We start from the raw sequence: 14,710 nt of genomic DNA, 5'->3' as shown, positions 1-14,710 counted from the left end.
CCTGTATCTCTCACAGAACTAGAATGAGATTCACTTTCTATGATCGCTTTCCCTCTCTGCTCTGATAGACATGACCCTGCCACTACCATCTCTCCAGAGTCATACTTCATCATTTATTTCCTTATAGAATCATAGCCATGGGAAGGATGCTGGTGGTGCCACAGCACCCCTGATAAGTTGAAATACATTTTCCAAAGTTCTAGAATTACTGCCAACTGTTCAGAAATAAATAAACTCATTCCGAAGACTACACAAGGAGTAGCCACGAGGATCAATAGACTTTAATTATTGCCTAACTGTGGAGTGTAGCCAATCACAAGGCATTGCCTACAGTTGGAAATGCGTGGCAAATCTGTCAGTGAACAGCATGCAGCCTTAACATGCCTTTCGCAATACTTCAAATACAATCGTGGGGAAACGACAGGTTGGAAAGTAAATGGCTCCTGCTGAAAAGAGAAGACTCTAGTCTGACTGTAGGCCACTAAATATGTTATCAACTTCCAAATAGACATATTGAGCGAACAACATTGTTTTACAATGTCAAACAAGAGAGAGGCTTTTGACAAGGGGCCACCGCCGGTGAGTGAGCTGCACATCATCGGGTGAGTCAGTGAAACTGGAAAGCTTTTTCAGGACTATAATTTCGTCCTCATGTTGTACAATGTGTCTCCGCACACCTAGGCCTAGGCTAGTGATAGATTCAAGGCAAGGTCGTCTTTATTGATCTCAGATTCTCGTCAGCTTCAAAGTAGACTATCATTTGTGAGGTATAAAAAAAAGAAAGAAGAATGACGTCTTCAGTCGTCTGAAATGATGTAGAATTGCATGCGGTGTGTTTATAGAAGGCAAACATTTTCCCAGACCCGAGGCTACAAAACCTTATCTCCATGTGTGCAACTTCTTCAATCGCCTCTACTCTACTGCTCTATGCCTGTACCCGAAAGCGAGGATAATGCATGCAAAGTTTTATTATAAAGGTGATTTTTTTTAATATATTTTGTTTTGCCTTCCGATACCTTCCACTGGTCCTAGGACCCTTGTTAAGGTCAACGGCATCATGAACTTTACCAAGTACCAGGACATTTTTGCCATAAACCTTGGCTGCTAGTGGACCTCCCAGCAAGACAATAACCACAAGCACACATCAAAATACACAACATTGGCCACAAAATCAAAATTTTGCAATGGTCATCTGTCTCCAGACTTGAAACCTATTGAATACTTGTGGTTTGAATTGAAGAAGGCAATCCCCATACACGCAGACGCGGATTAATTCGGTATGGAGGAAACTCCCTCCAAATGTGTTCTCCCATCTCATAAACCATTTAAAAAATAAAAAAAAGGTTTGGTGCCTTTGAAATCGGGTGTCAATAATTTTGACCCATACCTTTTTTGAGAAAAAAAACATTGACTTGTAAAACAAAATCTCTTTCTCCAAGCAATTGTATAAGTATAAAATAATTACATTTCCCCACTTTGTCTTTAGCATAAAATATACCTAAGTATTTGAATGATTTATTTTCTACAATTATTTTTGATAATCTGTATCACGTCTCAATAATTTTGGACCTCACTAGATACCACACTGTAAAACATCAGTATATACAGGACAATGATGTAAGACCTTGACTTTGCAAGCAGAGCATCTCGTTTCACAGGTTCATCTTGCAAAGCATATTGCAGAATGCATTCAGTTTTGTAAAAGTGAGTAATAAGACCATTCACAATCGTTGAGAAGTTTACATTTGGCCTTATTTCCCCCTCTTCCCAGGATGAACTGGGCCCCGGCTATAGGGAAAGGGACAGTTTCCCTGCCGGGCTGGAGGAGTCCATGCTGTTGGGGGGTGGAGGAAGTGACAGTCCCACCCACAGAGGGCCCACCCAAGGCCTGGTGTCCAACGGCCTGACCCAGAGCAGCACCAGCCTGGGCAGCAGCAGTGGGAGCAGTGACACAGGGAGAGGACCCCACTCCACACGTAAGCATAGACACACTTGACACACACACAGCTTATATAAATAAAAAAGTATGCAGGCACACACACACACTGTTTACGCATGCACAATAAGACAAAACAACGTTACCCGTATACCCATAAACAGACACACTCACAAGATGTGTGTGGTTGAAAGTGTGTTGTGATTGTATACTCTGTGTGTGTGTGTGTATATATAGACGTGACTCCAGGAAGGCCAGGCAGAGGTCCAGACTCTGAGAGGTCAGACCAAGGCTCCCACCACACCAGCTCCTCTAGTATCTACCAGAACTGTGCCCTTGAGGTGAGACTATCATACTTTATATTTACAGTTGAAGTTTTTCACAATTCCTGACATTTAATCCTAGTAAACAATTCCCTGTCTCAGGTCAGTTAGGATCACCACTTTATTTTAAGAATGTGAAATGTCAGAATAATAGTAGAGTGATTTATTTTAGCTTTTATTTCTTTCATCACATTCCCAGTGGGTCAGAAGTTTACATACACTCAATTAGTATTTGGTAGCATTGCCTTTAAATTGTTTAACTTGGGTCAAACATTTCGGGTAGCCTTCCACAAGCTTCCCACGGTAAGTTGGGTGAATTTTGGCCCATTCCTCCTGACTGAGCTGGTGTAAGTGAGTCAGGTTTGTAGGCCTCCTTGCTTGCACACGCTTTTTCAGTTCTGCCCTCACATTTTCTATAGGATTGAGGTCAGGGCTTTGTGATGGCCACTCCAATACCTTGACTTTGTTGTCCTTAAGCCATTTTGCCACAACTTTGGAAGTATGCTTGGGGTCATTGTCCATTTGGAAGACCATTTGCGACCAAGCTTTAACTTTCTGACTGATGTCTTGAGATGTTGCTTCAATACATCCGCATAATTTTCCTTTCTCATGACGCCATCTATTTTGTGAAGTGCACCAGTCCCTCCTGTAGCAAAGCACCCCCACAACATGATGCTGCCACCCTTGTGCTTCACGGTTGGGATGGTGTTCTACGGCTTGCAAACCTCCCCCTTTTTCCTCCAAACATAACAATTGTCATTATGGTCAAACAGTTCTATTTTTGTTTCTTCAGACCAGAGGACATTTCTCCAAAAAGTACAATCTTTGTTGCAAACTGTAGTCTGGCTTTTTTATGGTTTTTGAGTGGTTTCCTTGCTGAGCGGACTTTCAGGTTATGTCGATATCGGACTGATTGATTTGCGCTGTTCACACCAAAGTACGTTCATCTCCTTCCTGAGCGGTATGACAGCTGGTGATCCCATGGTGTTTATACTTAGATGTTATAACCGACTTGCCAAAACAATAGTTTGTCAACAGGACATTTGTGGAGTGGTTGAAAAACTAGTTTTAGTGACTCCAACCTAAGTGGATGTTAACTTCCGACTTCAACTGTAAGTGGCTACCGTACTCAATATATGGTCTCACAAAGACTTAGACAAAGACAGAGTACATACAGAAAGTATTCAGACCCCTTTTTCTACCTTTTCTTACGTTACAGCCTTGTTCTAAAATTGATTAAATCGTTTTTCCCCCCTCATCAATCTACCCACAATACCCCATAATGACAAAGCAAAAACTAATTTTTAGAAATGTTTGCAAATATATACAAAAACAAAATAACTGAAATCATATTTAAATAAGTATTCAGATCCTTTATTCAGTACTTTGTTGAAGCACCTTTGGCAGCGATTACAGCCTCGAGTCTTCTTGGGTATTTGGGGAGTTTCTCCCATTCTTCTCTGCAGATCCTTTCAAGCTCTGTCAGGTTGGATGGGAAGCGTCACTGCACAGCTATTTTCAGGCCTCTCCAGAGATGTTCAAGTCCGGGCTCTGGCTGGGCCACTCAAGGACATTCAGAGACTTGTCCCGAAGCCACTCCTGCTTTGTTGGCTGTGTGCTTAGTGTCGTTGTCTTGTTGGAAGGTGAACCTTCGCCCCAGTCTGTGGTCCAGAGCACTCTGGAGCAGGTTTTCATCAAGGATCTCTCTGAGGGCCTCCAGGGTGGCGCAGTGGTTAAGGGCGCTGTACTGCAGCGCCAGCTGCGCCACCAGAGACTCTGGGTTTGCGCCCAGGCTCTGTCGTAACCGGCCGCGACCAGGAGGTCCGTGGGGCGACGCACGAGGGTTTGGGCGGTAGGGAAATCCTTTTCTCATCGCGCACCAGCGACTCCTGTGGCGGGCCGGGCGCAGTGCGCGCTAACCAAGGTTGCCAGGTGCACGGTGTTTCCTCCGACACATTGGTGTGGCTGGCTTCCGGGGTTGGATGGCGCTGTGTTAAGAAGCAGTGCGTCTTGGTTGGGTTGTGTATTGGAGGACGCATGACTTTCAACCTTCGTCTCTCCCGAGCCCGTACGGGAGTTGTAGCTATGAGACAAGATAGTAGCTACTAAACAATTGGATACCACCAAATTGGGGAGAAAAAGGTTTTATTTTTTATTTTCTTTTAAATACAATTTTATTTTAAAAACTTTTCTCTGTTCATCTTTCCCTCAAGCCTAACTAGTCGCCCAGTCCCTGCCGCTGAAAAACATCCCCACAGCATGATATTACCATCACCTTAGGGATGGTGCCAGGTTTCCTCCAGACGTGACGCTTGGCATTCAGGCCAAAGAGTTCAATGTTGGTTTCATCAGACCAGAGAATCTTGTTTCTCATGGTCTGAGAGTCCTTTAGGTGACTTTTGGCAAACCTTCTGGTTGTCCTTCTGGAAGGTTATCCCATCTCCATAGAGGAACTCTGGAGCTCTGTCAGAGTAACCATTGGGTTCTAGGTCACTTCCCTGACCAAGGCCCTTCTATTGCTTAGTTTGGTCGGGCGGCCAGCTCTAAGAAGAGTGTTGGTGGTTCCAAACTTCTTCCATTTAAGAATGATGAAGGCCACTTTGTTGTTGGGGACCTTCAGTGCTGCAGAAATGTTTTGGTACCCTTCCCCAGATCTATGCCTCGACACAATCCTGTCTCGGAGCTCTACGGACAATTCTTTCGACCTTATGGCTTGGTTTTTGCTCTGACATGCACTGTCAACTGTGAGACCTTATATAGACAGGTGTGTGTCTTTCCAAATCATGTCCAATCAATTGAATTTACCACGGGTGGACTCCAATCAAGTTGTAGAAACATCTCAAGGATGATCAATGGAAACAGGATGCACCTGAGCTCAATTTAAGTCTCATAGCAAAGGGTCTGAATACTTTATTTTTAATACATTTGACAAAATTTCTAAAGACCTGTTTTCACTTTGTCATTATGGGGTATTGTGTGTCGATTTAATGAGGAAAAATAATATTATTTAATCCAATTTAGAATAAGGCTGTAATGTAACAAAATGTGTGAAAAGTCCAGGGGTCTGAATACTTTCCGAATGCACCGTACAGTATGCTGTAGTAATCTGTCAGTTCATACGTACATAGGCTCATAATGGACTGTGACCTCTTTAAGTTTGTTACTTAGTCAGGTTGCTTCAAGTAGCCTATGCCAGGTGCATCTGTAATGTTTATCTCTGTGTGTGTGTGTGTGTGTGTGTGTTTCTAGGTGCTGATGTCCAGTTGCTCCCAGTGTCGATCCTGTGAGTGTCTGGTATACGATGAGGAGATCATGGCGGGCTGGACGGCAGACGATTCCAACCTCAACACCACCTGTCCCTTCTGCCGCACCGCCTTCCTGCCCCTGCTCCACGTCGAGTTCCACGACCTGCGCACCACCACAGCGTGGGTGTTTGTCTGTCTGGGCCATGAAGTATACACTTGTATAATAGTGTATTCAATAAAACAGGATGCGAGATTTTCCATGCTAATGTTTAAATTATACTTACTAGTTCATGAAGAACTCACTAAATGAAGCAGAATTTTGTTGTGAGACACGGTACAATTCAAATGAATCCGATTACATGTACAAAACCAGACAATTAAGCACATTTACAGAAATGGCTACATAGGAAGATGCGGTGGCGGGCTTTGACATGGGCATTAAATACATTTTAACCTGCTACAATTGGACATACTTCGTTATCTTCATTCAAATGTTCTATGTGGCTGGATGTGTGTGCTCTTCCCCTGTTTCATTGTGTGTGATCTCACCTACAGGTTCTACCTGAACCCCAGCGCATCAGGAGACAGTATCCACAGCACCAGCCAGCAGGCCACAGCTACAGGCTCCACCGAGAACAAGGTAGGGGCTGCAATGGACACCCCGACCCCTGGCCTCATCAGCTTCCCAGAATCTGAGGACCCAGGAGAGGCCCCGGCCAGCCAGACTGCCACGCACAAGAGGTCGGTTCACAAGAAGTGCCTGTCTCAAAAAAACACATTTAATATTCTGTCTCCATCATTATTACCTTTTATCCTTCATCTGATTTGGTGCCTCCTATTCAGTAAATTAAAGGGTTAACGTGTACCCTAATGATGCTAATGTGTAGCTAAGCGAACTTGTTAATCTGTCAATTGAACTGTAAGAACTGAAAAATGACCAGCGGAAAACTCGACTTGGCTCACTCTTGCTTTACATTTTTCTGTTGTTAAAGATCCTCTGTCTTTGACCTCTCCTGTCTGTCTGTCAGTTTGATACCGGAGCCAGCTCAATCGGATCCCCTGGGCCTGCTGGAGCACCAGGCAGGGAAAAGGGGGACGTCTCTGACACGCAGCAACAGTGTGGGCGGGCCTCTACAGAGCCTGGTTGCCCAGAGAGAACCAGGACACAGCGTGTCCACCACCAGCCTGCCCTGCAGCCTGACAGAGATGGTGAGTGTCCTTAGGATGTCCCTGCAATCCTTCTCACTCAGCGCACCAGGGCTTGAGTCAATTAAAATTTCAGGTCAGTAAATTCAGGGTATGAAATTTAAATCAATTCAACGCTTATGAATCGAAAATGAATGATTGTTTTCTGTATGTGGACTTTCATTGAAATAGAATTTACTCTGAAACTGCAGCACATGTACAGGCCATGCTTTTCTATGCTATTGAGAAAGCAAAGAGGTTGTTTACACAGTGCTGTCAAACCACATTTGTCAAAATCCAGAAATAAAATTACTTGGGATACGTAATCAGTGGTCACTGTCCAATGGAATAGGTGATTCACTGTGTTTGTGGGTGGGAGGCAACAAAGGTTCTATTTATGTGGATGGTCAGGAGTTATGCAACTGACTAAAGCGCTGTGTGTGTGTGGTTCTCAGGATGGCCTGGGACAGAAACGGCCCAACCCAATGCCCGTGTCTGTGCCCTACCTCAGCCCCCTGGTCCTCCGCAAAGAACTAGAGACCCTACTGGAGAATGAGGGAGACCAAGTAACACACATTTAACAGATATAATAATATTTTCAGAAAGAAGCAATATTACAGGACAGCAAAGAGGGGCCCATAGATTCTCACATGTAGTATGATTTACAGTAGGTGGCATTGATGTTGAAGGGCCCCTGTGTTTTTAAAAATGTCATAAATGTAGCTAGCTGTTGTATGTGTCCCTTGATGTTCTGGTCATTTGTCGCCCTCGCTGTTACTGCTTCCATTTTTATTTAACTGTTAATCTTTACAGATTTGAACATTAAGCTGTAGTATCGCTTATAAAGCACAGTTTAATTGGTTTTCTCCATCAGGTCATCTACACCCACAAGTTCCTGAGCCAGCACCCCATCATATTCTGGAACCTGGTGTTTTATTTCCAACGCCTGGACCTGCCCAGCTACCTGCCTGGCCTCATCCTCACCTCGGAACACTGTAACAATGGAGTACAGGTACATAACCATGCAGAACTCACACACGCTACTCATCTACACAAATATTCACACACAGCTTACAAACAGTGCTCTCTACTCGTGATCACCTCAGAGCGATCAGTCACTGTTTTTAAAAAGCATTTTTAATTTAACCTTTATTTAACTAGACACGTCAGTTAAAAACAAATTCTTATTTACATTGACCATCTACCGGGGAACAGTGGTTTATAACTGCCTTGTTCAGGGGCAGAATGACACATTTTTAGTAACTGGCCCAACGCGCTAACCACTAGGCTACCTGCTGCCCCTGTTAAAGGTCATGAACTATCAAAATCATGTTTTTCATTAATGATGGTATTTGAAGGGAACCAGATCAAAGTATGAAAAATGACTGTTGCTTCTATATTGATAACGTTTGATCATAAAGTTACTGGTCTCCTCCCCCATGTCAAACACTTGGACTCATTGTTAAGGGGACAAGGTGACCTAAGGATCACCTTAACTCTCTTTTTAATACACCAATGGTATCATGCTATTCTCTTACCTAATTAAAATCAGTACTGCCTTGTAACCAACATCGGAGACGACATGGTGGTTTATAGCTAGCTAGACAGCTACTCTACTGGTGCCAGCAAAAATAATGTAAAGTTTACACTATTCATCTATGGCAAAGACACTTATATGTTTCCCCTTTCATCTGTGTCTGGTGTTAGCTAGTTACTGACTCGCTAGGTTTTTATCCGTGTCTGGTGTTAGCTAGTTACTGACTCGCTAGGTTTTTATCCGTATCTGGTGTTAGCTAGTTACTGACTCGCTAGGTTTTTATCCGTGTCTGGTGTTAGCTAGTTACTGACTCGCTAGGTTTTTATCTGTGTCTGGTGTTAACCTAGCAAGTCAGTAACTAGCTAACACCAGACACGGATGAAAACCTAGCTAGTCAGTAACTAGCTAACACCAGACACAAATGAAAGCTAGTTACTGACTCGCTAGGTTTTCATCTGTGTCTGGTGTTAGCTAGTTACTGACTCGCTAGGTTAACACCAGACACAGATGAAAACCTAGCTAGTCAGTAACTAGCTTTCATCCGTGTCTGGTGTTAGCTAGTTACTGACTAGCTAGGTTTTCAGCCAGCATGGAACAAAAGGGGGGGGTCATTCAAAACTCAGATGCAGTTTTCATGTCAACACATCTGTCAGTGCTGCTGTGAACCGCATCACAGCCATGAGAGAGAAAGTACTTTTCAGAATGACTGTTCAGGACCTTTAAAGCAGTGCAACAGTAGATAACTGTGTCTGTATTTTCCATTCACTATGTCCACAGCTCCACCAGACATCCCTGTCTCAAGACAGTAAACAGGTGTATGTTCAGCTGCTGTGGGACAACATCAATCTGCACCAGGAACCTGGGGATCCCCTCTACCAGAGCTGGAGGACCCTGAGTGACTACACACTCTCTCACACATACATAGCTCTCATACATCTAATCAAGCAATCATCCTCAGAGCACTGAGCTGTCTGTCTGTCTCTTAACTTTTTAACATGCATGTCCTGCTCATATTTGATAATGGAACACAGTTTGAGTTGACAGCTAATGAATAGAGCCATATACGTAAAAAACAATTATTCTAATGCATTGAATAGTGACTGAGTACTGAAGAATCTCTGTTTCCCAGTGGAGAAGAAGGGCACCCTGGCCCCCACGGACTACCAGGAGACACGGACCCTCCTCAACAGCATCGTCCGCAGCATCCAGACCAACGACGTCTATGGCCCCATCAACCTGCTTCTCCGGGAGGTCAAGAGGAACCCAGAGGTCAAACGCCAAAGGTCAGTCCTCTAAAGCTTATATGTGGGGGTGACACATTTATGAGTTAATGTCAACGTTTGGTGTGAACTTCTCTAATGTAAACTTTAGATTTTGATCTATTTATTGGTCTCTTATCAGGGGTATCTATCGGGAGATCCTCTTCCTGGCGCTGGTGGCATTGGGACGGGAGAACATTGACGTCGGTGAGTGAACTGCATGACACAACCAGTCTTTTTTAAACCAAGACATGGATTTGGGTAATTCCAATCATTCAGTGTCTTGTTCCTGAGTTTAATGAGCTAAATTATTCTGTTTTTTCCCCCCTTGTCTCCCCAACAGAGGCTTTTGATCGTGAATACCGCCTGGCCTTTGATGAGCTGAGCCCAGAGCAGCTCAAGGCCCTGCATAAGATCGACCGGCCACCCAACACCAACGTCCAGTGGTGCCTCAAGTGCTTCGGTGCTCCAGTCATCTGATTTGGCCACTGCTGCCATCTGCTGGACGCTCTGAGGACCTCACTCACACTGGAGAGAAGCAGACAAGAGAAAGGAACTTGATGGGTGAGGGTGTAAGGGAGAATTTTTGCACCTTCATATCACCACCCAAAGATGGTACTTTTTTATCCCGAAAGTCCCTTTTGTTGTTGTTTCCCCGCGGGCCGCTTGTTTTGCATTGTTATTTATGTAAATACTCTGATAAACAAGGCTCTCTTTTCCTGACCTTCCAATCAAATGTATTTATAAAGCCCTTCTTACATCAGCTGATGTCACAAAGTGCTGTACAGAAACCCAGCCTAAAACTCCAAACAGCAAGCAATGCAGGTGTAGAAGCACTATACATTAACTGAACTGTTGGTAAACAAAATAACCGTATATTAACAATTAAGCTTGTATGATAGCAAGCTAGCTACGTTAGCTACAGTAGCATGGCAAGAATGGGGGACACCTACTATATAAAATGGTGTGGTGAGAATGCCACTTGTACAGTGTTAGTCCCTTTCATGATCGAGTATGCGTGTCTCTCACTGCCCAGTCCTGAGTGGCCTTGCTCCATCTCTGTCCTAGAACCACTTTGTAGTATTCTAGTAGGCGATTTACCCATGGACAGAATACTGATCGTCACTGTCATTGATGTGCACTTTTAGAAACGGTAGCTTTACCAGTCTGTTGGTTGTCTTTTTTGTACATATTTTTCTACATGGGGGATGCCTTGATGCTGATAATGATTTCTACAGATTCAGTCTTCACTATTGTTGTTGTGTCATTGTGGGTGTTTGTCTTGGAATGCAATTCGTTTTTGAGAAGTAGATTTCTCTCGTTTTGTGTGTAAATAAGTGTTGGAGATCAGTTCGAGAACATTCCAGAACCCTGCAAACGTGTCTTAAAAGAAAAGCCTGAACTAAATGTTTTATTCTTACAACATCCCAATGGGAGAGAAAAGGAATCTGTCGCAGCATACTCAACCTAGAATGTTTCAGGTTTAGCCACTAGCCATTTTGGGGCTAAAAATCAAATGTAACCATGAATAGGAAGGGAACTGAGATGCCAAACTACTGAAGTGCAGCTCTTTCCTTCCATGCCTTGAGCAAAAGACGAGAGCCGTTCTGTCACAGGGAAAGAAACCACGGTAAGTTACTGCGGTGCCTCAGTAGTAGTGACAAGTCCAACATACAGTTAAACTCTTATGGTAATATATGCTTTCATGTGATTAAAAATCTGCTTGTGTACATGCTTGGGTTACTCCATAGTATATCTGACTGACATAGAAATATCCCTCCCTTTGAAAGCTTAACCATCATGAAGCATTGTAGTTAAGGAAGATAAGCTAGCTTTTAAAGGTTAGTGAGGTCTGCCTTAATTCATTTTATCCCATCTCTTGTTTTCCTTTTATTGTGAATGGAATATCAACTTTGAGCAGCGGAAGAGACTTTACACAGCACATAAAGGGCTCATTCAAACCGGAGAATTATGCCCAGGGCCTAGGAGTGAGTGCTGACCTAGGATCAGGTCTACATCTGTCCATGTAATCTTTATTATTTGAAAGGCAAAACTTATCCTAGCTCAGCACTCCTACTCTAAGACGCTTTAAGAATACGGACCCAGATGACATTACATAAAGTATCATAACGGCTCTACACACCACGTTGTAGGTGGTCCTTTCTAGATACAAAAGGGAGAGTCACACAGAAGTGTGAATACTCTATGTAAAGATGTCAGATTGCACTGCTTAGATTAGTACGTGATTTAACCCCAATAGGGATCATCTGTTCCAACTTCAAACTTTACCACCGCGGAACCTCCTCCAGGAAACCTAAATCCAACTGTTTATTATTAGAACATGTATCAAGCCAATCACAGTGGTGTTATACATTTGATAACTAACTTCTTTATATCGAAGCGATTCCATCATATATGACATTTGAGCATTTCCTGTTGGCTAAAAGCTGTGCTTGATGTGCTCGTCAGAGGATGTATACAAAATGGTTCAATCTACCGTCCTGTGGAATGCACGTGAATGTCTATACACTATTGTACTGCAATAAATGAGTTGTGACCTGACTCAAAACAAAAACCTGCCACTAGTGATGCATTTTTATACAGTAGTCAATGCATGGGTTTGGGGACAATTACTCACCTACTCTTCAACATTGCATTAAGGGTGTACTTTTTGCCATCACAACACCAACACAATTCTGAAAAAGTTCCTGAAGAATGAATGATTTTAAAATAGTTAAATAATTCATTTTGGCTTCACACATAAATGAATGCACGTTGAGGATTATCATCATAGCTCTCTTACAGCAATCACTCAATAAAATATTAAGTACAAGATCATAAACTGTATCGGAATATTTGTAACATATTACTCAGTTCCCTCTGTGGTCTGCAAATAATAAACACATCTTACAAGTTCTTCTACTCCGCCTGACACAGGATGCTATTCTATTTTGCAAAGGGACACTGACGTGCCATTAGCCCAAACCCTAAAGGCTGGATAGACGTGCTCAGAGAACTTTGTGTGGAATGTATGAAGATGGGTCAATGTGCTACAGGAGACATTGTAAACGGACAGAGTGCCAGCTGACCAGTCCAGATACAGTCCCAGTTTGTTGGAGGGGACAGGTATGGCAGTGCTTGTCATATTGTGCCAGGCCATGTATTGGTCATCAGCACAAAGCAGACTCCAGGACTTGTCATTGTGTCTGAGGAGGAGGTCGTAGTGCCTTCCTCTCCTGCTGATCTCTTTGTATGCTATTCCTATGTAAGTTGAATACTTGTTCACCTCCCAGTAACAGCGTCCAGTCAGTCCCTCAGTGCATAACACCTGTGCAGGGCGCTCAAACCTGTCTGGGTGATCAAGACATGGTTGCATTTCTCCCCGGGTGACTCTTCTCTCCTCAGACAGCGAAAGCTCTCTGTGTGCCGTGTTTTGGTCCAGTGTCAGCTCACGGGCATCTAATAGGAATAGGAATGACAGACGAGGAATTAATATTTCTATTCATATCCATTTAAATGATATATACTGATCAAAAATATAAACATGCTACAGTTCATATAAGGAAATCAGTCAATTGAAATAAATTAAATTGCACGCTCCCTAAAAACTTGATGTCTGTGACATTGTGTGGCCTTTATTGTCCCCAGCACAAGGTGTACCTGTGTAATGATCATGTTTAAATCAGCTTCTTGATGTGGGTGTATTATCTTGACAAGGAGAAATGCTCACTAATTGGGAGGTAAACAAATTTGTGCACCAAATCTGAGAGAAATAAGCTTTTTGTTCGTATGGAACATTTCTGGGATTTTTTTTATTTCAGCTCATGAAACATGGGACCAACACTTTACATGTTGCGTTTATATTTGTTTTCATAATTTAGGCTTATTAATCAGAACATTCTTGACTTACAGTTCTTCAGGCCAGCTTTTAACCAGCATTCTGCATCATGTTCAACACTAAAGAAGAAGCAGAAGATTGTGTATATCACTCAAACACTATCTACAGTCCTATCATAGCCATAGCGTGCCTGTGTGCAGAAAGGCCACACAATTGTCACACTGACAGCATAGATTAGTTATAATGGTTTCTACATTTGTAGTTACCAGATGGTCTATGTTTCCTACCTGAGTTTCCCAAGATTATAGAGTGGGTCCTCTAGTAAAGTAGAGAGCAGTTTCACTCCTGGGTTGTACTCAATTCCAGTTCTTTCAGGCATGAGGGGTTTGACTTCAGAGCAGAGGCCAGAGAAGCACAGCCTTCCATCTTGACTCCACAGAATGACAACCTGCAGTGCAATGACTTCCGTATTGCGGAACATACACGTTAGATCGATTTGAAATGTAAAGGCAATGATCCCACGTTCGCGGAGACCGCATTGACGGTAAACGATGCATATGTCGGCTCAATCGGAAATTACCTTCACATTTTAACGAGGATCTTCCTCTATACTTCTGTTATACAAACTGAATCCAGACCTTATTCTAGACATGGACTCACTTATATGGCAAGTGAATTATCTCAAGAATCACATATACTCTTTGACCCCAATGTCCTATTCCTGTATGATACTATTTTATTCGGTTATGAGAGAGCAATACTTAATCAAAGTAGTTGTCATTCAAGGTTTTTTCAAGTAGCCTACTTTTGAGGGGAAACCTGTTACCTCAGTGTCTCCAGTTTACAGTGTGGATTCTTCAGTCCAACAGAGAGCAGCTTCACTCCTGAATCCTGCAGGTCATTGTCGCTCAGATCCAGCTCTCTCAGCTGTGAGGAGTTTGAGCTGAAGCCAATGCTTCACAGCATTTCTCTGAGATTGCATCCATTCAACCTTTGGGAAATACAGCATAGTCAAGAGCTGACCGGTATGAACACATAAGTCAATGCATTTATAGTGCATTGTTTTTGTTTATAAAACAGGCAAAGTATTCAAATTCTTACATAGCCTTTCTGGAGGCTTTGACCACTGGCAGCAGCCTCTGAAGACCTTCCTCTGATCTGGAGTATTTCTTCAGGTCAAACACATCCAGCTCCTCTTCTGAAGTCAACAACACAAAGACGAGGGCTGACCACTGTGCAGGTGATAGATTGGCTTCTGAGAGACTTCCTGAGCTCCGGGAGCTTTGGATCTCCTCCACTGGGGAATGGTCATTCAGCTCAATCAGACAGTGGAACAGGTTAATGCATCTCTCTGGAGACAGGTTTTCTCCTTGATGTACTTGGCTGT

The 14,710-nt window shown here is 43.1% G+C and overlaps 1 protein-coding gene across 1 annotated transcript in view; it reads left to right on the top strand.

Annotated features, from left to right (window-relative positions):
* LOC139416126 (DENN domain-containing protein 4C-like) overlaps nt 1-12,060 on the top strand; it is a 74,439-nt gene extending 62,379 nt beyond the window's left edge. Inside the window, 11 exon segments of the mRNA XM_071164447.1 lie at nt 1,772-1,976; nt 2,174-2,277; nt 5,509-5,684; nt 6,060-6,245; nt 6,533-6,713; nt 7,145-7,255; nt 7,564-7,701; nt 9,004-9,121; nt 9,356-9,509; nt 9,628-9,692; nt 9,829-12,060. Coding sequence (XP_071020548.1) covers nt 1,772-1,976; nt 2,174-2,277; nt 5,509-5,684; nt 6,060-6,245; nt 6,533-6,713; nt 7,145-7,255; nt 7,564-7,701; nt 9,004-9,121; nt 9,356-9,509; nt 9,628-9,692; nt 9,829-9,965 — 1,575 coding nt within the window. The 3' untranslated portion in view covers nt 9,966-12,060.
* Nucleotides 12,061-14,710: the final 2,650 nt, after the last annotated feature.

The sequence above is a fragment of the Oncorhynchus clarkii genome, chromosome 9 (assembly GCF_045791955.1).
Source record: "Oncorhynchus clarkii lewisi isolate Uvic-CL-2024 chromosome 9, UVic_Ocla_1.0, whole genome shotgun sequence".
In the NCBI taxonomy this organism is placed as follows: domain Eukaryota; kingdom Metazoa; phylum Chordata; class Actinopteri; order Salmoniformes; family Salmonidae; genus Oncorhynchus; species Oncorhynchus clarkii.
This window is presented reverse-complemented; position numbering and strand designations above follow the sequence as displayed.